This window comes from Mobula birostris, chromosome 18 (genome assembly GCF_030028105.1).
Source record: "Mobula birostris isolate sMobBir1 chromosome 18, sMobBir1.hap1, whole genome shotgun sequence".
NCBI lineage: Eukaryota > Metazoa > Chordata > Chondrichthyes > Myliobatiformes > Myliobatidae > Mobula > Mobula birostris.
In genome coordinates, this window is record NC_092387.1 from 67,864,887 (window position 1) to 67,890,512 (window position 25,626).

General features: G+C 43.3%; 1 protein-coding gene across 5 annotated transcripts in view; it reads left to right on the plus strand.

Annotated features, from left to right (window-relative positions):
• Positions 1–25,626, plus strand: part of wdfy4 (WDFY family member 4) — a 358,785-nt gene that overhangs the window by 153,516 nt on the left and 179,643 nt on the right. For all 5 annotated transcript variants that reach the window (XM_072282880.1, XM_072282882.1, XM_072282881.1 and 2 more), the window contains 8 exons: positions 5,667–5,807; positions 10,150–10,320; positions 11,304–11,480; positions 15,499–15,625; positions 16,511–16,668; positions 20,132–20,370; positions 23,942–24,057; positions 25,088–25,279. In XM_072282880.1, the coding sequence (XP_072138981.1) occupies positions 5,667–5,807; positions 10,150–10,320; positions 11,304–11,480; positions 15,499–15,625; positions 16,511–16,668; positions 20,132–20,370; positions 23,942–24,057; positions 25,088–25,279 (1,321 nt within the window). The remainder of the gene's footprint in view (positions 1–5,666; positions 5,808–10,149; positions 10,321–11,303; positions 11,481–15,498; positions 15,626–16,510; positions 16,669–20,131; positions 20,371–23,941; positions 24,058–25,087; positions 25,280–25,626) is intronic.

The window sequence follows — 25,626 nt, forward strand, 5'->3', positions numbered from 1 at the left end:
CCTGCCTTTCCTTTCAATACAAAATACATCCTTTGATGTTAAAACATAGAACATAGAATAGTACAGCACAGTACAGGCCCTTCGGCCCACAATGTTGTGCCGACCCTCAAACCCTGCCTCCCATATAAGCCCCCACCTTAGATTCTTCCATATACCTGTCTAGTAGTCTCTTAAACTTCACTAGTGTATCTGCCTCCACCACTGACGCAGGCAGTGCATTCCACGCACCAACCACTCTCTGAGTAAAAAACCTTCCTCTAATATCCCCCTTGAACTTCCCAACCCTTACCTTAAAGCCATGTCCTCTTGTATTGAGCAGTGGTGCCCTGGGGAAGAGGTGCTAGCTATCCACTCTATCTATTCCTCTTATTATCTTGTACACCTCTATCATGTCTCCTCTCATCCTCCTTCTCTCCAAAGAGTAAAGCCCTAGCTCCCTTAATCTCTGATCATAATGCATACTTTCTAAACCAGGCAGCATCCTGGTAAATCTCCTCTGTACCATTTCCAATGCTTCCACATCCTTCCCATAGTGAGGCGACCAGAACTGGACACAGTACTCCAAGTGTGGCCTAACCAGAGTTTTATAGAGCTGCATCATTACATCGCGACTCTTAAACTCTATCCCTCGACTTATGAAAGCTAACACCTCATAAGCTTTCTTAACTACCCTATCCACCTGTGAGGCAACTTTCAGGGATCTGTGGACATGTACCCCCAAATCCTTCTGCTCCTCCACACTACCAAGTATCCTGCCATTTACTTTGTACTCTGCCTTGGAGTTTGTCCTTCCAAAGTGTACCACCTCACACTTCTCCGGGTTGAACTCCATCTGCCACTTCTCAGCCCACTTCTGCATGCTATCAATGTCTCTCTGCAATCTTTGACAATCCTCTACACTATCTACAACACCACCAACCTTTGTGTCATCTGCAAACTTGCCAACCCACCCTTCTACCCCCACATCCAGGTCGTTAATAAAAATCACGAAAAGTAGAGGTCCCAGAACAGATCCTTGTGGGACACCACTAGTCACAATCCTCCAATCTGAATGTACTCCCTCCACCACCACCCCCTGCCTTCTGCAGGCAAGCCAATTCTGAATCCACCTGGCCAAACTTCCCTGGATCCCATGCCTTCTAACTTTCTGAATAAGCCTACCGTGTGGAACCTTGTTAAATGCCTTACTAAAATCCATATAGATCACATCCACTGCACTACCCTCATCTATATGCCTGGTCACCTCCTCAAAGAACTCTATCAGGCTTGTTAGACACGATCTGCCCTTCACAAAGCCATGCTGACTGTCCCTGATCAGACCATGATTCTCTAACTGCCTATAGATCCTATCTCTAAGAATCTTTTCCAACAGCTTTCCCACCACAGACGTAAGGCTCACTGGTCTATAATTACCCGGACTATCCCTACTACCTTTTTTGAACAAGGGAACAACATTCGCCTCCCTCCAATCCTCCGGTACCATTCCCGTGGACAACGAGGACATAAAGATCCTAGCCAGAGGCTCAGCAATCTCTTCTCTGGCCTTGTGGAGCAGCCTGGGGAATATTCTGTCAGGCCCCGGGGACTTATCTGTCCTAATGTATTTTAACAACTCCAACACCTCCTTTCCCTTAATATCAACATGCTCCAGAACATCAACCTCACTCATATTGTCCTCACCATTATCAAATTCCCTCTCATTGGTGAATACCGAAGAGAAGTATTCATTGAGGACCTCGCTCACTTCCACAGCCTCCAGGCACATCTTCCCACCTTTATCTCTAATTGGTCCTACCTTCACTCCTGTCATCCTTTTTTTCTTCACATAATTGAAGAATGCCTTGGGGTTTTCCTTTACCCTACTCGCCAAGGCCTTCTCATGCCCCCTTCTTGCTCTTCTCAGCCCCTTCTTAAGCTCCTTTCTTGCTTCCCTATATTCCTCAATAGGCCCATCTGATCCTTGCTTCCTAAACCTCATGTATGCTGCCTTCTTCCACCTGACTAGATTTTCCAGCTCACTTGTCACCCATGGTTCCTTCACCCTACCATTCTTTATCTTCCTCACCAGGACAAATTTATCCCTTACATCCTGCAAGAGATCTCTAAACATCGACCACATGTCCATAGTACATTTCCCTGCAAAAACATCATCCCAATTCACACCCGCAAGTTCTAGCCTTATAGCCTCATAATCTGTGTTTCCTAAATTAAAAAATTTCCTGTCCTCTTTGATTCTATCCTTTTCCATGATAATTATAAAGGCCAGGGAGCGGTGGTCACTGTCCCCAGATGCTTACCCACTGAGATATCTGTGACCTGACCCGGTTCATTACCTAGTACTAGATCTAGTGTGGCATTCCCCCTGGTCGGCCTGTCCACATACTGTGACAGGAATCCATCCTGGACACACTTAACAAATTCTGCCCCATCTAAACCCTTGGAACTAATCAGGTCCCAATCAATATTAGGGAAGTTAAAGTCACCCATGATAAGAACCCTGTTATTTTTGCACCTTTCCAAAATCTGCCTCCCAACCTGCTCCTCTGTATCTCTGCTGCTACCAGGGGGCCTATAGAATACCCCCAGTAGAGTAACTGCTCCCTTCCTGTTCCTGACTTCCACCCATATTGACACAAAAGGGGATCCTGCTACATTACCCACCCTTTCTGTAGCTGTAATAGTATCCCTGACCAGTAATGCCACCCCTCCTCCCCTTTTTCTGCCCTCTCTATCCCATTTAAAGCACTGAAATCCAGGAATATTGAGAATCCATTCCTGTCCTGGTGCCAGCCAAGTCTCTGTAATGGCCACTACATCATAATTCCATGTATGTATCCAAGCTCTCAGTTAATCACCTTTGTTCCTGATGCTTCTTGCATTGAGGTACACACATTTCAGTCCTTCTACCTTACTGTCTTTACACCGTTTATTCTACTTCTCTTTCCTCAAAGCCTCTCTGTATGTTAGATCTGGCTTTACTCCATGCACTTCTTTCACTGCTCTATCGCTCTGGGTCCCATCCCCCTCGCAAATTAGTTTAAACCCGAACCATGCTAGCAAACCTACCTGCAAGGATATTGCTCCCCCTCGAGTTCAGGTGCAACCCATCCAATCTGTACAGGTCTCACCTTCCCCAGAAGAGATCCCAATGATCTAAAAATGTAAAACCCTGCTCCCTGCACCAACTCCTCAGCCACGCATTCAACTGCCATCTCCTCCAATTCTTACCATCACTGTCACGTAGCACTGGCAGCAATCCTGAGAACGCCACCCTCGAGGTCCTGTTCTTCAGCCTTCTGCCTAATTCCCGAAACTCACACTTCAGGACCTCATCCTTCTTCCTGCCTATGTCGTTGGTACCGACGTGTATCACGACTTCTGGTTGCTTTCCCTCTCGTACCAGGATGTCGTGCACCCAGTCAGAGACATCCCAGACCCTGGCACCTGGGAGGCAACAAACCATGCGGGTGTCCTTCTCACGTCCACAAAATCTCCTATCTGCTCCCCTGACTATAGAGCCTCCAATGACGACAGCTCTCCTCTTCTCCGTCCCACCCTTCTGCACCACAGGGTCAGACTCAGTGCCGGAGGCCCTGCCACTGTGGCTCACACCTGGTCGGTCATCCCCGCCGACAGTATCCAGGATGGTAAACTTATTATTCAGGGGAATGGCTACAGGGGTGTTCTGCACTACCTGTCAGCTCACCTTTGCTTTCCCCCCTCTGACTGTCACCCAACGACCTGTTTCTGGCAGCCTAGGTGTGACTACCTCCCTGTAGCGCTCATCTATGACTGCCTCTTTCTCCCTTATGAGTCGAAGGTCCCAAGTATGGCCTTCTTTCAGCCACGACTCAGCGATGCACACACCTACATTTCAACCAATGTGTAATTGTGCCATGAGTTTGTCCACCTTATTCCGAGTGCTCTGCGTATTTAAATACGGCATCTTCAGTCCTGCATTCTTTGCTCTTTTAAACTTTGCCTCTGTGGTACAATTTAATTCTCCATTTGTCTCCATTTGTCTCCATTTGTACCCAATCATTGGCTTGTCCTTCCTTACATTCATTTTACACCCACTATTTACTTGTAAACCTGCTGACTCATCTTCAGCTCTATCATACTGATTCCCACCCTGCTGCCATATTACTTTAAGTCACTCCCAAAACCTCTAGTAAACCCACTTGCAAGAACATTGGTCCCCCTTGGATTCAAGTGTAAGTTAAATTACGGATTGCTGGATGGTGCGGATTGAATGGCCTGAAAGTCCTGTTCCATGCTGTATCTTATCTGTATCAATTTACATCGGTGGTGCGCAAGTGGAACAGGTCAGAAGCTTTAAGCTCCTCGGGGTCAATACCACAAATGACCTGACTTGGTCCAACCAAGCAGAGTTCACTGCCAAGAAGGTCCACCAGCCCCTTTACTTCCTGAGAAAGCTAAAGAAGTTTGGCCTGTCCCCTAAAACCCTCACTAATTTTTATAGATGCACCGTAGAAAGCATTCTTCTAGGGTGCATCACAACCTGGTATGGAAGTTGTCCTGTCCAAGACTGGAAGAAGCTGCAGAAGATCATGAACATGGTGCAGCACATTACACAAACCAATCTTCTGTCCGTGGACTCACTTTACACTGCACGCTGTTGGAGCAGTGCTGCCAGGATGATCAAGGACACGACCCACCCAGCCAACACACTTTTCGTCCCTCTTCCCTCCGGGAGAAGGCTCAGGAGCTTGAAGACTCGTACGGCCAGATTTGGGAACAGCTTCTTTCCAACTGTGATAAGACTGCTGAACGGATCCTGACCCGGATCTGGGCCGTACCCTCCAAATATCCGGACCTGCCTCTCGGTTTTTTTTTTGCACCACCTTACTTCCCATTTTTCTATTTTCTATTTATGATTTATAATTTAAATTTTTAATATTTACTATTTTTAATATTTTTAATATTTAATATTTGTAATCCAGGGAGTGGGAAACGCAGAATCAAATATCGCTGTGATGATTGTACGTTTTAGTACCAATTGTTTGGCGACAATAAAGTATGAAGTATAAGGTATAATAAATAAGTAAATTATTGTAGATCTTGATAACCTGTCCCTCCCTGGACTTTAAGGTGTTGGAATGGACTAGCAGAGTTTCGTAACATTACTATCCTAATATACTTCCAAGTCACTTTTTTTAAAAGATATTACAGTAATGTAGTATAACAAATTTTCCTATGCATATGCAGGAAATGGAGCCATGGTAAGTTTGAAGGAAGTGCTGGAATGGGTTGATGACACTCGCAGGCTGCCTCAGCACATCCTTCAGTTGTAGTGGTTGTTTACGCAAATGATGCATTTCACTCTGTATTTTGAAGTACATGTGATAAGTACACGAACCTGAATCTGAAATCTGAAATGTTGAGTTTCATGAAAGTACAGGAAACTGGGCCTTGGTGAATACAGAGAATTGGCTCCCATTAAGGTTATAGGGAGTATTTGGAGAAATATCCAGTGTGTCAGGTATTGAACCATCATGGTTTTCAACTATCGGAGAGAAGATTATCTAACATTGTCTCAAAAGAAAACATACAAATTTGTTAGAAAGATGGAAAGTTATATAATTTGCTTTTGTGATATTGGCAATCCAAAGAATGTGTACTTAAACCATGATTTTTCCTTCTAGTTGGACCTTGACACAAAGATGACTTGGCTTCTTGAACAAGTGAGACCAAACGCAAAGGAAAAGTCCATAAAAATCCCGAATGGATTATGCATTGAAGCTGCTCTGATCCTGCTCGGGATGGTGAGAACCATACTAAGCAAGGTGAGCAAACTCGCACATGTTCAAACGTGCTCTAAACATTGGGTTGCAAATCATAAGCCTACCACTTTAATTGGTTGAATACCAGGGAGATACACTCCACAGATGAACCAGAAGATCTGATCTGAACTGCTTGCTTTTATGTATATAGATGTCAGAGAGTCATAGAGCACTACAGCACAGAAACAGGCTTTTCGATTCACCTAGTCCAAGCTGAACCGTTATTCTGCTTAGTCCCATCAACCTGCACCTAGACCATAGCCTGCCGTACCCCTCCCAACCATGTACTTATTCAAACTACTGTTAAATATTGCAATCAAACCCACATCTATCACTTCTGCTGTCAGCTTGTTCTACACTCACACTGCCCTCTGAGTGAAGAAGTCCCCCTCAGGTTCCCCTGAAATATCTTTAAATAAGAAAGATATCATTGTAGTTAGGTGACCAGAATTGCATCCAAAACTCTAAATCTGGCCTCACAACATCATGTACAACTTCGACATAATGAAAGTCCTCTCATTCTCATTAGTGTTCTTGGTTACTGGGCTCTTCATAGAGAAGGAGAATGCACACTTATCCAGGTTAGACTGGGAAATCCTTACGTTCAACCTGTGCTGGTTAATCTGATGCAAGTCCAAATGAGAAACTCATTTTAATGCAGTTTTGGTTGAGAAAAGTAAGGGCGAGATAATATTCTTTTGGTTTTGATTTAATTGAATTAGTTTCAAAGCATTAATAGATTTAACATACTTATAAGTCTTCTCTTAAGTTTCAAAAAATGTTAAAAGATTATAGGAAGGATGTTGAGACTTCGGAGGGGATGTTAAGGTTCATCAGGAAGTTCGAGCAACACACAAAATGCTGGAGGAACTCAGCAGGTCAGGCAGCACCTATGGAAAAAAGTACAGTCGACATTTCAGGCTGAGACCCTTCAGCAGGAAGGCTTTGTGTGTTGCTTGGATTTCCAGCATCTGCAGATTTTCTCTTGTTTGTCACCAGGCGTCGCCTGGATTAGAGAACATGTGCTATAACAAGACATTGGACAAACTTGGGTTGTTTTCTCTGGAGCGGCAGAGGCTGAGGGGAGATCTGAACGAGATTTATAAGGTTATAAGAGGTATAGATAGAATAGATAGACAGTACCCCTTTCCCAGGTTTGAAATGTCTAATACCCTCCCCCTCCTGTCTTCTCCTATCATTTTGGATCTCCCCCTCCCCCTCCCACTTTCAAATCTCTTACTAACTCTTCCTTCAGTTAGTCCTGACGAAGGGTCTCGGCCTGAAACGTCGATTGTACCTCTTCCTAGAGATGCTGCCTGGCCTGCTGTGTTCACCAGCAACTTTGATGTGTGGGGCATGTGTTTAATGTGAGAGGGGGTAATTTCAAAGGAGATGTCGGAGGCAAGTGTTTACATAGAGAATGGTGGGTGCCTGGACTGCACTGCCTGGGGTGGTGGTAGAGGCAGATACATTAGGGACTTTTAAGAGACATGGAGATGGTTGATTGAAAGAGAGGAAAATGGAAAGATGTGGACATTGTGCAGGCAGAGGGGATTAGTTTACTTGGCAATTTGATCACTAATTTAATTGATTCGGCAGAACGTTGTGGATCAAAGAGCCTTTTCCTGTGCCGTACTGTTCTATGTTCTAATACTTAATAATGATTTTATTTTAACTTTTGAGTGTCTATGAACATTAGAAATATTCATGAACACTCAATCTCATCAGGGAAGAGAAATCCAAAACTGGAAGTTGTATGTTTAAGGTGGGAGGGGAAAATTCTGAAGGGACCCAAGGGGAAACTTCTTCAGGCAGAGGGTGGTGCATTCATAGTTGTCAGAGAAAGTAGTTGGGCAGTGCACTACCTTTAAAAGATATTTTGACAGATACATGGATGGGAAATGTTTAGAGGGGATATGGGTTAAAGGCGGGCAAATGGACCATCAGAATCCATATCAGAACTGGTTTATTATCAGAGACGCATGTCATGAACATATACAACGCAATACGTAAAAATTGATATAAGTTAAAAAATAAATTAATATTGCAAAAGACAAATAATGAGGTAGTGTTCATGGGTTCATGAACTGTTCAGAATTCTGATGGCAGAGGGGAAGAACTTGCTCCTAGATTGAGTATGGGTCTTCAGGCTTCTGTACCTCCTCCCTGATGGTAGTAACAAGAAAAGAGTGTGTCCCAGATGGTGAAGATCTTTTCGTGATGGATGTTGCCTTCTTGAAGATGTCCTCGATGGCGGGGAGGTGGGCGACCTTAGATGGGCATCTTGATCAGCACGGAGTGATGGGGCTGAAGAACTGGTTTCCTTGCTGAATAACTTTGTGACTATGACTAGGGCTCTAGGGCTTGCGCAGTACCATTATCAAGTTAGTCCATACAGCAGCTTGAACACAGAAGAAAATTGATTGCTATGGTTTAAAATCATGAAGTTCAAGCTCAGGTTTATTGTGATTCAACCTATATATATGTATACTGCCAAAGGAAACATTGTTCCTCCAGACCAAAGTGTACAACACAGTACATTTCACTCACACAAATAACACGTAAGGTAATATTACCAAAAAAATTGTAACAAATAATAACATATAGTCCCGAAGATTGACATTTAGCATAAGATGCATTTACAACACAAATTAAACTCAGGCAGATAGGCAGAACTCAGCATGGATTCCTTAAAGGAAAATCCTGCCTGACAAACCTATTGCAATTTTTTGAGGAAATTACAAGTAGGCTAGACAAGTGAGATGTAGTGGATGTTGTATATTTGGATTTTCAGAAGGCCTTTGACAAGGTGCCACACATGAGGCTACTTAACAAGATAAGAGCCCATGGAATTATGGGAAAGTTACATACGTGGATAGAGCGTTGGCTGATTGGCAGGAAACTGAGAGTGGGAATAAAGGGATCCTATTTTGGTTGGCTGCCAGTTACCAGTGGTTTTCCACAGAGGTCCGTGTTGGGGCCGCCTCTTTTTACGTTGTACATCAACGATTTGGATTATGGAATAGATGGCTTTGTGGCTAAGTTTGCTGATGATACGAAGATAGGTGGAGGGGCCGGTAGTGCTGAGGAAACGGAGAGTCTGCAGAGAGACTTGGATAGATTGGAAAAATGGGCAAAGAAGCGGCAAATGAAATACAATGTTGGAAAGTGTATGGTTATGCACTTTGGCAGAAGAAATAAACAGGCAGACTATTATTTAAATGGGGAGAGAATTCAAAGTTCTGAGATGCAACAGGACTTGGGAGTCCTCGTACAGGATACCCTTAAGGTTAACCTCCAGGTTGAGTCGGCGGTGAAGAAGGCGAATGCAATGTTGGCATTCGTTTCCAGAGGAAAAGAGTATAGGAGCAGGGATGTGATGTTGACGCTCTATAAGGCGCTGGTGAGACCTCACTTGGAGTACTGTGGGCAGTTTTGGTCTCCTTATTTAAGAAAGGATGTGTTGATGTTGGAGAGGGTACAGAGAAAATTCACTAGGATGATTCCGGGAATGAGAGGGTTAACATATGAAGGACGTTTGTCCGCTCTTGGACTGGATTCCCTGGAGTTTAGAAGAATGAGGGGAGACCTCATAGAAACATTTCGAATGTTGAAAGGCATGGACAGAGTGGATGTGGCAAAGTTGTTTCCCATGATTGGGGAGTCTAGTATGAGAGGGCATGACTTAAGGATTGAAGGGCGCCCATTCAGAACAGAAATGTGAAGAAATTTTTTTAGTCAGAGGGTGGTGAATCTATGGAATTTGTTGCCACGGACAGCAGTCGAGGCCAAGTCATTGGGTGTATTTAAGGCAGAGATTGATAGGTATCTGAGTAGCCAGGGCATCAAAGGTTATGGTGAGAAGGTGGGGGAGTGGGACTAAATGGGAGAACGGATCAGCTCATGATAAAATGGCGGAGCAGACTCGATGGGCTGAATGGCCGACTTCTGCTCCTTTCTCTTATGGTCTTATGGTCTAAACAGTAAACAGTATAAAAATACTGGTGCTTCATAAGTGACAGGAGCTGGATGGAGGCAGGGAGTTCAGTATTCTAACGGACTGGGGGAAGAATCTGTTTCCCATCCTAACAGTTCTTGTCCTAATGCTACAGTACCTCCTGCCTGATGGTAGGGAATGAAAGAGATTGCTGGATAGATTGGGGGGGTGGGTGTATTGACAATGTTAAGGGCCCTGTGTATGCAGCATTCCTGATAGATATCTCAGATGGTGGAAGAGATATTCTCGGCAGTCTTCGCAATCCTTTGTGGGGCCTTGCAATTCCCAGTCAGACAGTAATCAGTTATGGTGGTTTTGTTCAAACAGTAATAGGAATTTTGCTTACAGCCTATTTCAGGAACTGAAGACTCTTGGGAAGTCACCTATCCGAACACCGTGATGCAGTTCTTTTCTCTGGCCTACAACTGGTTCCCAAAGGACCCTCTGTGGAAGTCTGCAGAGTTTCTTCAGGGCTTGTCTGCTGCTGCTTTTCATATGGATGAATTATCCAGTCATATGGTATGATTCAACATGACTCACTATCCATGGGTTTTGACATTCCACTTAAACATTGTGAAACAAATCTCAAAATAAACTTAGATGTACTTTAATGTCCTCTGGCCAACTAGTCATCAATCAACTTGGATTTTTTACCAGAGCTAAAATTTACCTCAAATCTTGGAAGCACAAACAACTTTAAAGTATATGGCCAGTATGTTAGCAAGAAATTGGCACTGATAGCTTACATCCACGTCTAATAAAGACCAATTCAGAGGTTTAATCATAGATTTCTCTAACTTACCATAATTTTTCCACCTCCCACTCCCTCTTCTTCTATTCTGTGCTTTGGATCCTCCCTTACCTCTTCTTTTCTCCTCACCTGCCTGTCACATCACCCTGGTGCCCCTCCTCCTTCCCTTTCTCCCATGGTCCACTCTCCTCTCCTATCCAATTCCTCCTTCTTCAGTGCTTTACCTTTTCCACCTATCACCTCCCTTCTTTACACTTCACCCCCTTCGTCCCATTTGTCTTTATCTATGACCTTCTAGCTTGTATTCCTTCCCTTCCCCTCTCACCATCTTATTCCAGCTTCTTCCCTCTTCCTTTCCGGTCCGATGAAAGGTCTAGGCCTGAAAAATTAACTGTTTATTCCTTTCCAGAGACGCTATCTGATGTGCTGAGTTCCTCCAGCATTTTGTGTGTGTGCTACTCTGGATTTCTGGCATCTGCAGAACTTGTGTTTCTGAAGTGTTGACCTGTCACGTGATGCTGAACAAAATTCCTCCAGCGTTTTGTGTGCATCCTCAAGATTTCCATCAACTGCAGAATGTCTTGTGTTTAAAGCTGATGTGTAATTTGTTTATCTCAGATGCACCCTATACACCCAAATTTATATGAGAATTAACACGCACGTTAACGTCAATTTTGATAGAGGATTTGGTGAAACAGAACAGTATTGTTCAAACGGATGCCTTTTTGTTTGCATGTATCCCATGGATTAGGCTGTTTCAGGAAAACCACTGCAGGAAAAGGCAACTTGTAAAGCCAACACACAGCTCCAAATGTCCACCCATCCTGCCCTGAAGCACGTGAAAGATTTCATCCACTTTCTCCTTCTGGACAGCTTGTTCAACATTCCTGCAAACAAGATGCAGCATCCGGTGGAGATTCTGATTGAGGTGGGTAACTGCATTTCATTCCCATGTGATGTTCTGAGATTTTATCTTACTTTCATGCAGTTCCTGTTTGTACTGTGTCATGCCAACTGCCACAGTAGCACAGCAGTTACTGTGACGCTATTACAACTTGGGGTGTCAGAGTTCGGAGTTCAATTTCGACATTTATCTGTAAGGAGTTTTTACATCCTCCCAGTGGAATGTGTGGGTATTCTTTGGGTGCTACGGCTTCCTCCCACAGTCCAAAGACGTACCAGTTAGTAGGTTAATTGTTCCTAGTAATTGTTGATCAGGCTAGGGGTAAATTGGAGGTTGCTGAGCTGTGTTGCTTGAAGGACTGGAAGGGGCTACTATGAGCTCTGTCTCTAAATAAAAAATAAAAATATTCCCCTGCCTTGAAATGACAGCATGCCACATTTATATAAGATGCCTAATATACTCATTCATTTACAAATTATCATCGCTTTATTTCAATAAACCAGAAATTAAAGACAGATTGTGGACTGAATGAAAAATCAGGCAAGCATTAATAGTCCAGGCAAAAATATTAATTTTATATTTACACCTTAAGAAAATAATATTTATATAATTACAGATAGAAAAATTATTAAGTACTGTTTAAATGTACCACACATTCTCATGTTTTGTGTTGGAAATTATTGCCATAGTGAGACAGTACTGGTGTGTACTGATGTATATTTTTACTGACACATTTCTGGACTATGCCCTGATTTATACTGATTAATATTTCAACTGGTACACTCTTCTATAGTACTGGTGGTTCTTCGTCACATACTGGGCTGGTGATTAAGGACAAAGGAAATGCCAATAGGAATATGTCAGGTACTGTAGAGTTGGCTTGACCAACAAGCAGAGCGGTGGGGATGATTTAGCAGTAAACAATACTCATAAACTGTAAAATAACAAGCCAAAAGGGGCCACTAAACAAGAGAGAAGATATGCTATCCACTGTAGGCAACAGGGTGACAAAAGGCTAGGATCTGTGGGTTGAGACCAGCTGGTTTGATGAGTGAACAAGGACTATGTATGGGAGCTGGGTTTAAATAGGCTGCAGGTGATGAGTCAGAAATGAGTGGCAGGTGACTCCCGTTAAGTGGATGGAGACTGGGAGAACCTGACAGAATATACAACTCAAACCCTCAAGCCATTGACTTTGCCCAGTCCCAGTACCCACAATCTTTACTGCCAAGTATTAATGATCTGACTCCTTGATACTATGGCAAGAAACTTCTGTTATATCCCTATAGATAATACCCCTCAATCTCCGCCACTTAACTACCCGTCTGTACATACACACACACACACACGTGTGCACACACACATGCACACACACACACACACACACACACACACACACACCCTCTCTTTCTCCCTCTCTCTCTCGCTCGCACAAATCTGATGTACTGATGTACTATTGAAAGTATCCTGACTGGTTGCATCATGTTCTGGTAGAGCAATTTGAAACTGTAGGAATGTAAGAAGTTGCGAAGAGTACTTGACTCTGCGCCTCCTCAGGAAGACAACACCCATCGTCAAAGCCCCCCACCATCCAGGCCATATCATCTTCTCACAATTACCATTCCACGGGAGGTATGGAAGCCTGAAGTCCTACACCACTAGGTTCAAGAACAGCTACTCCCCTTCAACCATTTGATTCTGAAACCAACCAAATGAAAAAAAAAGAATCTCATGGTAGAATATGGTGATGTATACATACTTTGAGAATAAGTTTACTTGCAACTTTGAGCTTTGATCAGCTGGTATAACCCCAATCAGATGACCACTTTGATCACTTTACACTAGAATGGATTTTTTTTGTTCTAATTGTGTTCTTTCTTGCAAAAACATTGTTTTCTTGTGAATGCTGTTTACCTGTTGCTGTGGACATGTGATGTTGCTGCACCTGTGTGTACATGGACTTGTGCATATGACAGAAAACTCAGTTTTGATTTTGGATTTTCTCAACCAGATATTCTTCAGAGCAGAGAGACGAGACCATAATGTTCTCCACTGCACACAGTTCCCTAATTGGGCTAGGGGTAAACTGCAGAAAGTTATGAACACAGCCTAGTCCATCATGCAAACCAGCCTCCCCTCAACTGACTCCCATCTGTATTTTCTGCTACCTTGGGAAATCAGCCTACATGGTCGGGGACAGGACAATCACTCCCCCTTCTATCTTTCCCAATGAGAAAAAGGTTTAAAAGGCTGAAAGCACATACCACCACACTCAAGGACAGCTCGTATCCACTGTTATCAAACTCTTGAATAGGCCTTTCATTGCTAAAACGTGATCTCCTGAACTCCCGATCTACCTTAGAGAAATAGAAAACTACAGCACAGGAATGGCCCGTCAGTGCCAAACCATTTAAACTGCCTAGTCCCATCAACCTGCACTGGGACCACAGCCTTCCATACCCCTGACATCCGTGTACCTATTCAAACTTTGCTTAAATATTGAAATTGAACTCGCATGCATCACTTGCAGCTCGTTCTACACACTCATGACCCTCATATTCCTCTTAAACTTTTCACCTTTCAACCTTAACCCATGACCTCTAGTTGTAGTCCCATCCGATCTCAGTGGAAAAAGCCCACTAACATTTATCCTATCTGTACCTCTCATCATTTTGTATACCTCTATCAAATCTCCCCTCAATCTTCTAAGTTCCAAGGAATAACATCCTAACCTATTCAATCTTTCCTTAATTCAGGTCCTCCAGTCCGGACAATGTCCTTGTAAACCTTCTCAGTACTCTTTCAACCTTATTTACATCTTTCTTTTAGGTAGGTGACCAAAACTGCACACAATACCCCAAATTAAGCCTCAAATTTTTATTTTTTTTCCATGAACTGTACAGAGGATAGGTGGTTCTCTTTTCTCTTTATACTAGCTTAATACTATCCATGATTTTGACAGTGTACACTCCTTTGTTTGTATTATTATTGAATTATGTATTTGAGATAACTTCTCCTCTGGTTTGTATTTACCCTTATTCTTTTAAATCAATAAAAAAAGATTGAAAGTGAAGTGACTGTGCCTTCAGGCACCTGTACCTCCTCCTTGATGGTAGCACTGAGAGAGGAGGTCCTTAGTGATGGACGCCACCTTTTTGAGGCATCGCTCCTTGAAGATGTCTTGGATACCATGGAGGCTGGTACCCGTGATGGGTTTACAACTCTGCATCTTATTTCAGTCCTGTGTTCTAGCCCCACTCCACCCACCCTCCATACCAGAGGATAATGCAGCCAGTTAGAATGCTCTCCATGGTATATCTGTGAGTGAAATTTGTGAGATCTTTGGTGATGTACCAAATCTCCACAAACTCACCTCAAAATCAGAATCAGGTTTATTATCACTAATGTATGTTGTGAAATTTGTTGTTTTGCTGCAGCCAGTACAGTGTAAGACTTAACAAAATTATCAGGTTGCAATAAAAATAAATAAATAAAAGAGGAATGGTGAGATAGCTTTAAAGATAGAGATTAGCCTTATTTGTCACATTTGCATCGAAACATTGAAACAAACATATGTTGTTTGCATCAAATCCAATCTGCGAGGTTTGTAGTGGGGGCAGCCTGCAAGAGCTGATGGGTCCATGGACCATTCAGAAATCTGATGGTGGAGAAGTTGTTCCTGAAACATTGAGTGTGTCTTTTCAGGCTCCTGTAACTCCTCCCTGACGGTGGTAACGTGAAAAGGGTATGCCCTGGATGTTGATGGTCTTGAATGATGAATGTTGGCTTTTTGAGGCCCTGGCTCTTGAAGGTGTCCTCAATGATGTGTGATAGCCCGTGACAGAACTGGCCGAGCCTACAGCTCTCCGCAGCCCCTTGCGATCCTGTGTATGGGAGCTTCCATATCAGGCGGTGATGCAACCAGTCAGAATGTTCTCTACAGTACACCTGTATGAATTTGCTCATGTTCACACATTACTATCAAAAGCTGTTTCGTAAACAATGTTTGATATAATTCCTATACCTGTTCCTTTTACTGCAGGGGTTACCGGAGAAAGTCAGTGAAGAGCAGAGGAAGACATTCCAAACTGAGATGTTGCTCTTCATCATGGAGGTATTTCACATTACCATCGAGGAACATCCTTTGGTAAATCCCTTGCTCAGAAATGGTTAGTCAGAGACAAATTCCTTCATTACTTGATGGTGTTCCGAAATGCTGCTCTATCCTGAGTCAGTGCAATTTCTGTTCTTCCGTTGTCCTTGTGCTCTGAGCTAGACTGTCTCTTGTTGTTTAATTCCTCCGTGGCCTCACTTCTGTACATGTCTGGAATTGTCCTGTCCCACAACTCTCTGACATAACCATGTCTATTGGCTTTGATTCCTGAACCTAACAGTGTAGAAACTAAGGACCCTGTACCTCCTGCCTGATGCCTGTAGCATGGTCTGGATGCTGGAGATTCTTGATGATGGATGCTGCTTTCTTGGGGCAGTGCTCTCTGTAAATGTGCTCAGTAGCGGGTAGGGAGTTTTCTGTGATGGACTAGACTGCATCCACCACTTTCTGTAGCCTTTTGGGCACTGATGTTTGCATACAGACTGTGGAACAACTGGTTAGGATTCTCTCCACTGTGCATCCATAGAAGTTAGTCAAAGCTTGGGGTGACACGTCAAATCTCCGTAAACTTCTATCATAATTCCATGTGCCTTGTGCTGTGTGTGACTTTTGGTACCGTGCTTTTGCACTTGGCCCCAGAGGAACAGTTTAGTTTGGCTGCGTTCATTTGTATTCATGTATGGTTGAATGACAATTAAGCTTGAACTTGAACTTTAAATTAGAAGTTCTGCTGAGTTGTATTAAAGAGTCCTTTGTGTGTGACTATGAACACAAATGCTGGAGAAACTCAGCAGGTCAGGCAGCATCTATGGAAAGGATTAAACAGACTAAACAGGAATAAACGTAGACTGTTTATTCTTCTCCATAGATGCTTCATGTGTGACTAACTATGCAATTAAACTATGGTCTAATGAATTATTATCACTCCATATTTTCTTAGAACCAGGTCAGACACAAGGCACCTCTGAAGGGAAATTGGTCATACTGTTTGGAAATATTATCTATTTTAGCCAAAGAGTTGTTGACAAGTTGTACGCCAGAATGCTTGATGTGAACCCTGAGCAGATCCTCCATTTCCTCACCAAACAGATCTGTAAGGTACGGTGCCTTGCTTGTTCAATAAAGTACTTAAGATAAGAATGTGCTTCTATTTAAATCAAGATGTTAAAGCCAATATTGGCTGATAAAAATATGCAAAAAGAAAATATCTAAAATTCTCAGTTTCATGTTGACTTAGTATATCTACAATGTGTGTTGAATTTGTAATACAGCTTCGGCCAGGGTAACAAATGGACTACCTCCTGTTGGATCCTGATTTTTTGTGATCTGGAGATTCTTCAGAAGTCATGAATGAGGCATAAAACTTGTTGCTTACGATTGGTTTATTAAGAGTTACAAGAGCAAAGAGGAGGAAAGATGGCAATGCGCTCAGACGCAGCGGCTTCTTCGGGGCCAACCCAGGGTGTTATTTGCCTTTTTTAAATATATTTTTTATGATTGCAAAACCCTGCTGGAGATTAAGAACTGAAAGTACTGCAGGTCTACCTGATCAATGAGTTGCTTGTTGGCAGCAAAACTGAAGGGGCTGGAATAGGTGTGGATCGTGCTGCTGACTGTGTTAGAGAGGTGTCGGTGTGTGAAGGTGGTGTGCTGCCTAACTGTGAGTAATTGCTTTTCTTGTGGTCGCAAGACCCTGTTGGACATTGTTAATGTGGAGTTCTGCAAGTCTGATTGGCGGATGGTGGGGAGCTGCATGGTCTTGGTTGTGTTGAGGGCAAGACCTCAAGGGGCGGTGTTGCCTGTTTGTGGCCACCCAGGAGGGAGGCGTCGGAGATGGTATGCTCTATCGGCGTGCCGGAGTGGTGCGGTGTACATGTTGGAGTTGGTGCTCACACGCCCACCCCCCCGCCTACCCCCGCAGTGTTCACTCAGCGGAAGACAAGATTTATTGTGTTCGACTGCAGACTGTTGTCACAGTCGTGAACTCAAGGATTTGGACTCTATGTTTTTTTGTGAGACTGATACATGTACATACCTTGCACTGTGTATGACTGTTGGTACTGTGCTTTGTATCTTGGCCCAGAGTAGTAATGTTTCGTCTGGCTGTATTCATGGGTATTCATGTATGGTTGAATGACAATTAACCTGCTTCTCTAGTCCTGTATCTCTTTCACCAATCAATTTCCCAGCTCTTTACTTCATCCCTTCCCCTTCAGGTTTCACCTGTCACCTTGTGTTTCTCTCTCCCTTCCCCCCAACTTTAAAATCTACTCCTCAGCACTTTTTCTCCAGTCTTGCTGAAGGATCTCAGCCCAAAATGTCAATTGCACTCATATTCTATAGATTGCTGCCTGGCCTGCTGAGTTCCTCCAGCATTTTGTGTGTGTTGCTTGGATTTGCAGCATCTGCAGATTTTCTCTTGTTTGTGAGTGGTAGTAGATGGTTGCCCCTCTGACTGAAGCTCTGTGACTAGTGGTGCACTGCAGGGATCAGTGCTGCGTCCGTTGTTGTTTGCATCTACATCAACGATCTGGATAATAAAATGGTTAACAGAATCTGCAAATTTGCGCGTGACACCAGGATTGGGGGTGTAATGGACAGTGAGGAAGGCAATCATAGCTTGCAGTGGGATCTAGACAGCCGGAAAAATGCATTAAAAATGGAAGATGGAATTAATGCAGAAAAGTGCGAGGTTTTGCCTTTCAGTAGGACCAACCAGGGTAGGTCTTCTACAGTGAAAGCTAGGGCACTGAGGAATGTGGCAGAACAAAGGGATCTGGGAATACAGGTCCATAATTCACTGAAAGTGGCATCCGAGCTAGATAAGGTTGTTAAGAAAGCTTTTGGCAAATTGGCCTTCGTAAATCAAAGTATTGAGTACAGGAGATGGGATGTTATGTTGAAGTTGTGTAAGATGCTGGTGAGCCTAATTTGTAGTATTGTGTGCAGTTTAGGTCACCTACCTACAGGAAAGATGTAAACAATGTTGAAAGAGTGCAAAGAAAACTTACAAGGATGTTGCTGGGATTGGAGGACCTGAGTTATAAGGAAAGCTTAAATGGTTAGGACTTTATTGTTTGAAATGTAGAAGATTGAGGGGAGATTTGATAGAGATATACAAATTTATGAGGGATATAGATAGGGTAAATGCAAGCAGGCTTTTGCCACAGAGGTTGAGTGGGACTATAACTGGCGGTCATGGGTTAAAGGCGAAAGGTGAAAAGTTTAAAGGGTACATGAGGGGTAACTTCTTCACTGAGAGGGTTGTAAGAGTGTGGAACAAGCTACCAAACAATCTTTCCTTATAACCCAGGTTCTCAAGTCCTGACAACTCCTTATAAATTTTCTTTGTGCTTTTTCAATCTTAATAATATCTTTCTTGTGACCAGAACTGCATACAATACTACCGAAGAATAAACACAATTATTAAAGACAGACTAAAATATAACAGATTAAATATTAAAATAAACGTCAATATGAAACGTTTCTGAAGTTACTGATCCTTTGGCAGTGGCCAGTTGTTAAGTAAGTTCCCTGCTGTGCTCTGCTGCTACCAGGTATGACGAGCAGCTTGAGAAGTTAGTTTTGTTATCTTTGGAGTTTAGGAGAACGAGAGGCATTGATCGTGTGGATAGTCAGAGGCTTTTTCCCAGGGCTGAAATGGTTGCCACAAGAGGACACAGGTTTAAGGTGCTGGGGAGTAGGTACAGAGGAGATGTCAGGGGTAAGTTTTTTACACAGAGAGTGGTGAGTGCGTGGAATGGGCTGCTGGCAACGCTGGTGGAGGGGGATATGATAGGGTCTTTTAAGAGACTTTTGGATAGGGAAATGGAGCTTAGAAAAATAGAGGGCTATACGTAAGCCTAGTAATTTCTAAGGTAAGGACATGTTTGACATAATTTTGTGGGCCGAAGAGCCTGTAGTGTGCTGTAGGTTTTCTATGTTCTATGTTCTAAGAATGAGGGGTAAACTCAGTGGAATATGAGATTCCATGGGGCCAAGAGAGAGAAGATGTTGAAAAGACTCCACTGGTGGGAAATGATTGAGGATTGATTCCTGCCGCTGTTCATAAGGAGCTTGTACATTCTCTCCATGACTGCGTGGGTTTCCTCCAGGTGCTCCGGTTTCCTCCCACATTCCAAAGCCTTATGGGTTAAGGTTAGTGAGTTGTGGCCTGCTATGTTGGCACTGGAAAACTGCTGACACTTACAGGCTGCCCCCTGCACAACTCACAATTCTCGCTGATTCGATTTGACGCAAAGATGCATTTTACTGTATGTTTTGATGTACATGTGACAAATAAAGCTAAACAAATAAAAACAGTTACTTTCCCCAAGCAGTAAGGCAGATCAACACCTCTACCTACTATTTATTGTATCTTTATTATGATTGTGTCTTTATCTTATTGGATTTTTTTGTTCTGCGTTGGATCTGGAGTAACAATTATTTTGTTCTCGTTTACATTAGTGTGCTGGAAATGACATTAAACAATCTTGAATCTTTTCCTTAATTTACAGAACTCTGGAATCTGATTACTTGTGCTTTTTCTTCCTTTCCTTAGGTGATGGAGCTTGTTTATTCCCAGAAAGATCATGTTGTGAGCAGCCTGTATAGCAGTCTAAACAGAGCAATCCTATACTGCCTGTCGAGGCCTAGACAATCGTCCATGGACTTACTCATCCTGTTGAACACTCTGAAATTCCTGCAAGAACAATGGGATGTGGTTTTTGCAACATACAACTCCAGCTTGTCTTTCATCATTTGCCTCACCCATTGCCTTTGTCAGATTAAAACTGGAAGGTAAACAAGTTCATGTTCAAGTTATTGTCATTCAGTCTTACACATGTATACCCACGTGGTCATGGAGAGACCATACAAACCCCGTACAGACAGCAGCAGAACTGAACATGATAACTGGTGCTGTAATAGCATTAGGCTAGCTGCTACACAACCATGGCACCCCAAGTAGGCGAGATAAACAAACATCAATGACGTTTCACAAACCCTGTAGTCCAAAAGAGATTCGCCAGTTGTCATATCAGGAGTGTCTTAAGAAGTTAGTTCTGTTATCTTTAGAGTTTAGAAGAACAAGGGGCAATCTGACTGAAATATGAGATTCCAAGGGACCGAAGAGTAGAGGTTGGACTATTCCCACTGATAGGAAGCACTCAGAAGAAGGAACCTGGTGGCACAATCAAGACAATTGAGTTGTTTTGGAATTGAATCTCTAGAATTTTCTGATCTGGAGGGCTGTGGAGGATGGATCACTGGTTGTATTTAACCAGGAGGTAGATCGTTGTTTGACATATGGGGAACTGGCATAGAGAGGAATTGGAGAGCTGGAGCAGATCAGCCATGATCACATTGAATAGGGGAGGGGAAGGCTGAGGGGGTGAATGGCCTACTCCTATTTGCTTGTGGTTTTTGCATTGTGATCACTATCACAGAATGTTTTCCCACTGATACTCCTTCTTGCTCCTTGTTTCAAAGGTTTCAAAGGTACATTTAATGTCAGAGAAATGTTACAATATACATCCTGAAATGCTTTTTCCTCGCAACCATCCATGAAAACAGAGGAGTGCCCCAAAGAATGAATGACAGTTAGGTGTTAGAACCCCAAAGCCCCCCCCCCCCAGCTCTCCCCTCTCACACGTAAGCAGCAGCAAAGCAATGATCCCCCTCCCCCCCACTGGCAAAAAAAGGCATCAGCGCCCCCCATCGAGCACTCAGGCGTGCAGCAAAGCATCAATAAAGTCACAGACTTGCAGTACCCCAAAGACTACTCGTTCACCCGGTAATTCGACAAACCACAGGCTGTCTCTCTCCCTAATAAGAGAAAAAGAGATGTTTCCATTTCACAGTGAGAGAGGAGACATAACAAACAACTCGCTGACTTACGATGTTAAAAGTCTGTGGCGTTGCTTTTTCCAAGCTCTGTGCCCAAAGAACTCCGGTCTCTGGGCACACAACCAGCTGCCAGCTTGTTGCTTTCGATCTTCCGTCTCCTATGACACACCGATTCCCTGCAGAGGCACTGACCTGGAGACCGCCTGCCTCCAGAGCCACGAAATCCAGAAACTCCAAAGGCGAGCTGATCTCTGAGGCTGCATCCTTGGCATATCGAATAACAGCCAGTCATGAGACCCTGAGAGCAGGTCCCATTCCCGTGAAGAACCGAAGTCAGCGTTTAACTCCAGGTCAGGGTCTTCAAAAGACCCCTGAAAGGGAAAAATAAAGATATTAAAGATGAAAATAGAGCTGTTTCTGAAGATGCAAGCAAAGGATCGCCATGAGGCACCATTGTCTCTCCTAAGCTCCCTACATTGTTCCCTACATTTTTACATTTTTTAGAATTTATTTAAATCTTACATCCATTCCACAATGTGAGGGAGTAAAAATCTTAAAACTAGATCCAGAATTGTTGCTTCTCTCATTGGGCTTGCTGCAGAGATGACTTGAGGAAGTCAGTGTCCTCAGTACTTTTTATACTGCCTTCTACCAGTTAACATGCCAATCCCTGACATCCCCACCATCACAGCCCAGGTCCCTCTCCAGTTCTCTCTGAGCATTTGTTTAGATTATATTATTAGATTAGATTAGATTATGAGGACACTCAATTCTCGTTTATTGTCGTTTAGAAATGCGTGCATTAAAAAATGTTACAATGTTTCTCCAGAAAGATATCACAGAAACACGGGACAAACCAAGACTAACTGACAAAACCATATAATTATAACATATAGTTACAACAGTGCAAAGCAATACCATAATTTGATAAAGAGCAGAGCATGAGCACAGTAAAAAAAGTCTCACGGACCGATAGCCCATCATCTCACGCAGATGGAAGTGCTGCAAACTTGCTGATTCACTGGAAGCACCCGACCACAGCCGACTCTGAGTCCGTCTGAAAACTTCGAGCCTCCAACCAGCCCTCCGAGCACCGACACCGAGCACCATCTCTGCTGAGGTCCTTGACCTCGCCCCGGCTGCTGAGCATCAAGCAAAGCCGAGGACTCGGGGCCTTCCCCTCCGGAGATTCTGGATCACACAGTAGCAGCGGTGGCGAAACAGGCATTTCAGAAGTTTCACCGGATGTTCCTCTGTACTCTCACGTCTGTCTCCATCAAATCAGGATTGTGCACGGCACCCTACTCGACAGATAACAGATATCATTCACCAGAGTGGCTGCTGTGAGCTGTGTCGCGCCGCCATCTTCTCCTCCCTTTACCCTTGGATTCAGAGATACTCTCCCAGTATTATACTTACTCCATTTAGGTTCTTTGTTCAGCTCATCTCTCCAGATTTGGGGACCTGCTAACATTTTCTCCCTGCTTTCATTCCTGCTCCTACCTTTCCATTTTTATTTCCCGCTCCGCTCCTTATTGTCCCTGAAAACCTGAAATTAGGAAGATTAAACTACTCCCATTTAAACCACGATTCTATGATAACTAACATATCGTGCTCCCATCAGTCTTATCAGTGCCTCCAGCTTGTCTGCATTCTTTATTCTAATCACTATGTTTAGATATCTACCATTAAACACAAACAGACCCCCTGTTAAGTAGATGTATGGTTTGTTGGTCTTCATTAATTGGGGGATTGAGTTCAAGAGCTGTGAGTTAATGTTGCAGCTCTATAAAACCCTGGTTAGACCACACTAGGGGAGTAATGATCATTGGATCATGAGGTCGATGGGGAGCAGTGATCGATGGATCATTGGATTATGGTTATGTTGGCCTTCATTAGTCAGGAGAATGAGTTTAAGTGCTGCAAGATATTGTTGCAAGTTTATAAAGCTCTAATTAGATCAGACTTGGAGAAGTGAATATGGCCCAGCCCTGCCCACCATTGAGCACATCTACATGGACCTCTGTTGCAGGAAAGCAACTTTCATCATCAAGGACCTCCACCATGCAGGCCATGCTCTCTTCTTACTGCTGCCATCATGAAGAAGGTACAGGAGCCTCAGGTCCCACACCACCAGATTCAGTAACAGTTACTACCCCTCAACCTTCAGGTTCTTGAGTCACAGGGGATGACTTCACTCAGCTGAATTGGACTCACTTTCAATGACTTTTCATCTCATGTTCTTGATATTTATTGCTTATTTCTTTATTTTAATTGTTATTTAGCTTTTTTCCTTCTTTTTGTATTTGCACAGTTTGCTGTTGTTTTTTTCTATGTTGGTTGCGTCCTCCCTGTTGGGTGAGACTTTACATTGATTCTGTTATGTTCCTGTATCGTGCTTAAAGGACGTTAACTGAGTGACCCATCTGCTGAGACAAAACGGGCCACCTGATTTACTCCCATTGATATACTGTTTCCATTGGATGGTTCCTCTGGTACGAGCTTATCTTATTCCATTTTACAGTTATCCTGAGGGCTTTGGAGTGGGAACTGGCAGCAAAAAGGCCTCCTGGATTTTACAATCCGCAGCAAGCAGCGAGCAATATGATGGATCCTTCGAATCTTTCCACACGCACAGTGGTAAGGACTGTCTTTTCAGAGAAAATGAATAAATGATTAATTAATTATCAAACAATTTGTCTTCTGAGCTCCAGAATCAGAATCAGGTTTAATATCGCTGGCAGATGTTGTGAAATATATTGTTTTTGACAGCAATATATTTCAATACATATAAATTACAGTAGGAAATATATGTATATTTATATGTATTGCAAATTAAATTAAGTAGTATAAAAAGAGAAAAATACTGAGGTAGTGTACATGAATTGATTGTCCGTTCAGAAATCTATTGGTGGTGAGGGATTTAATTTTCTTAGGTGTGTACATATTTCAGGCAGGATACTGGATCTGGGAGTGTGGTGATGGGAACTGACCCAGAGACATTAACGAGGGGTGGGGCTGGAATCACATCGACCACACTTGATAGCAATGCCTAGTTCTCTCCCTGAAAAACGAGCGACCCGGGTGAATATTTGCTGTGATTTGACAGGGTTCATTGTCATTTTCACCCAGAATTTAGTGAATTCACTTCCATGTGATGTCTGTTACATGTAATTGTTCAGTTGTTGGTTTTGACCTGTGACCTTTACCCAATGCAGATTATCCTCACCACAGACCATGAGAACATAGATATGGGAGCAGCATCAGGGCTTCAGGCCTGTTCCACCATGGCTGATTTATTATCTCTCTCAACCTGTGTGAGAGTGGGAAAAGAGCTTGTTTTGAGTCAGAGTCATAGAAAATTTTAACACTAGTCTGTACCGAACCATTTAAACTGCCTACTCCCATTGTCCGCAGTTCCTTCCTCTCCACAGATGCTCTCAGCTCGCTGAGTTCCCCAAGCACATTAAGAACATTGAGCAGTACAGCATTGTACAGGTCCTTTGACCCACAACGTTGTGCCAACCCTTTCCTGATCCTTCCCTCCTACATAGCCCTCAGTTTGTCTTTCACCCATGTGCCACGTTGTATATAGGTTTGTATGCAATCAGTGGAGTAACAACGAATGCAGTGTTTTTATTGAGATGTTCTTTGTGCTTTGAATTGCAAGTTCACCGAGAAGTTTTCGATTTGGTTGAGTGGGTGTGGAATCATCTCATGGTACAGAGAAGATCAACCCTGGAGGACTACTACAAGATAGACCTCTCTGTAAAGCAGGGCTCCAGTGAAAAGGTCATTGACATTTCTGAGCTCTCTCCACTCTGGGAAGAGTCAGCAACAAAAGCATGGCTTCAATATATCGGTCAGTACATTGAAGGCTCAGTTTGAAACTGAAGGGAGGTTGTAAGCTTTGATTTAAGCTAAGACAAAGATGGGAAACATTAGAAACACTGAGCAGGTCAGACAGTATCTGTAGAGAGAGAAACAGAGCTAACTTTTCAGGTTAAAGACCTGCTGAGTGTTTCCACCATTTTATTTCAGACTCCCAGCATCGGCACCATTTTTAAAAAATGATTTTTAGTTTATTCTCTTCATAACCAGATGTTACGATAGTGTAGTGGTTAGCACAATGCCATCGCAGCTCGGGGCGTTGGAGTTTGGAGTTCAGTTCTGATGTCACCTGTACCTCAGTACCTCCTCCCCATGGAA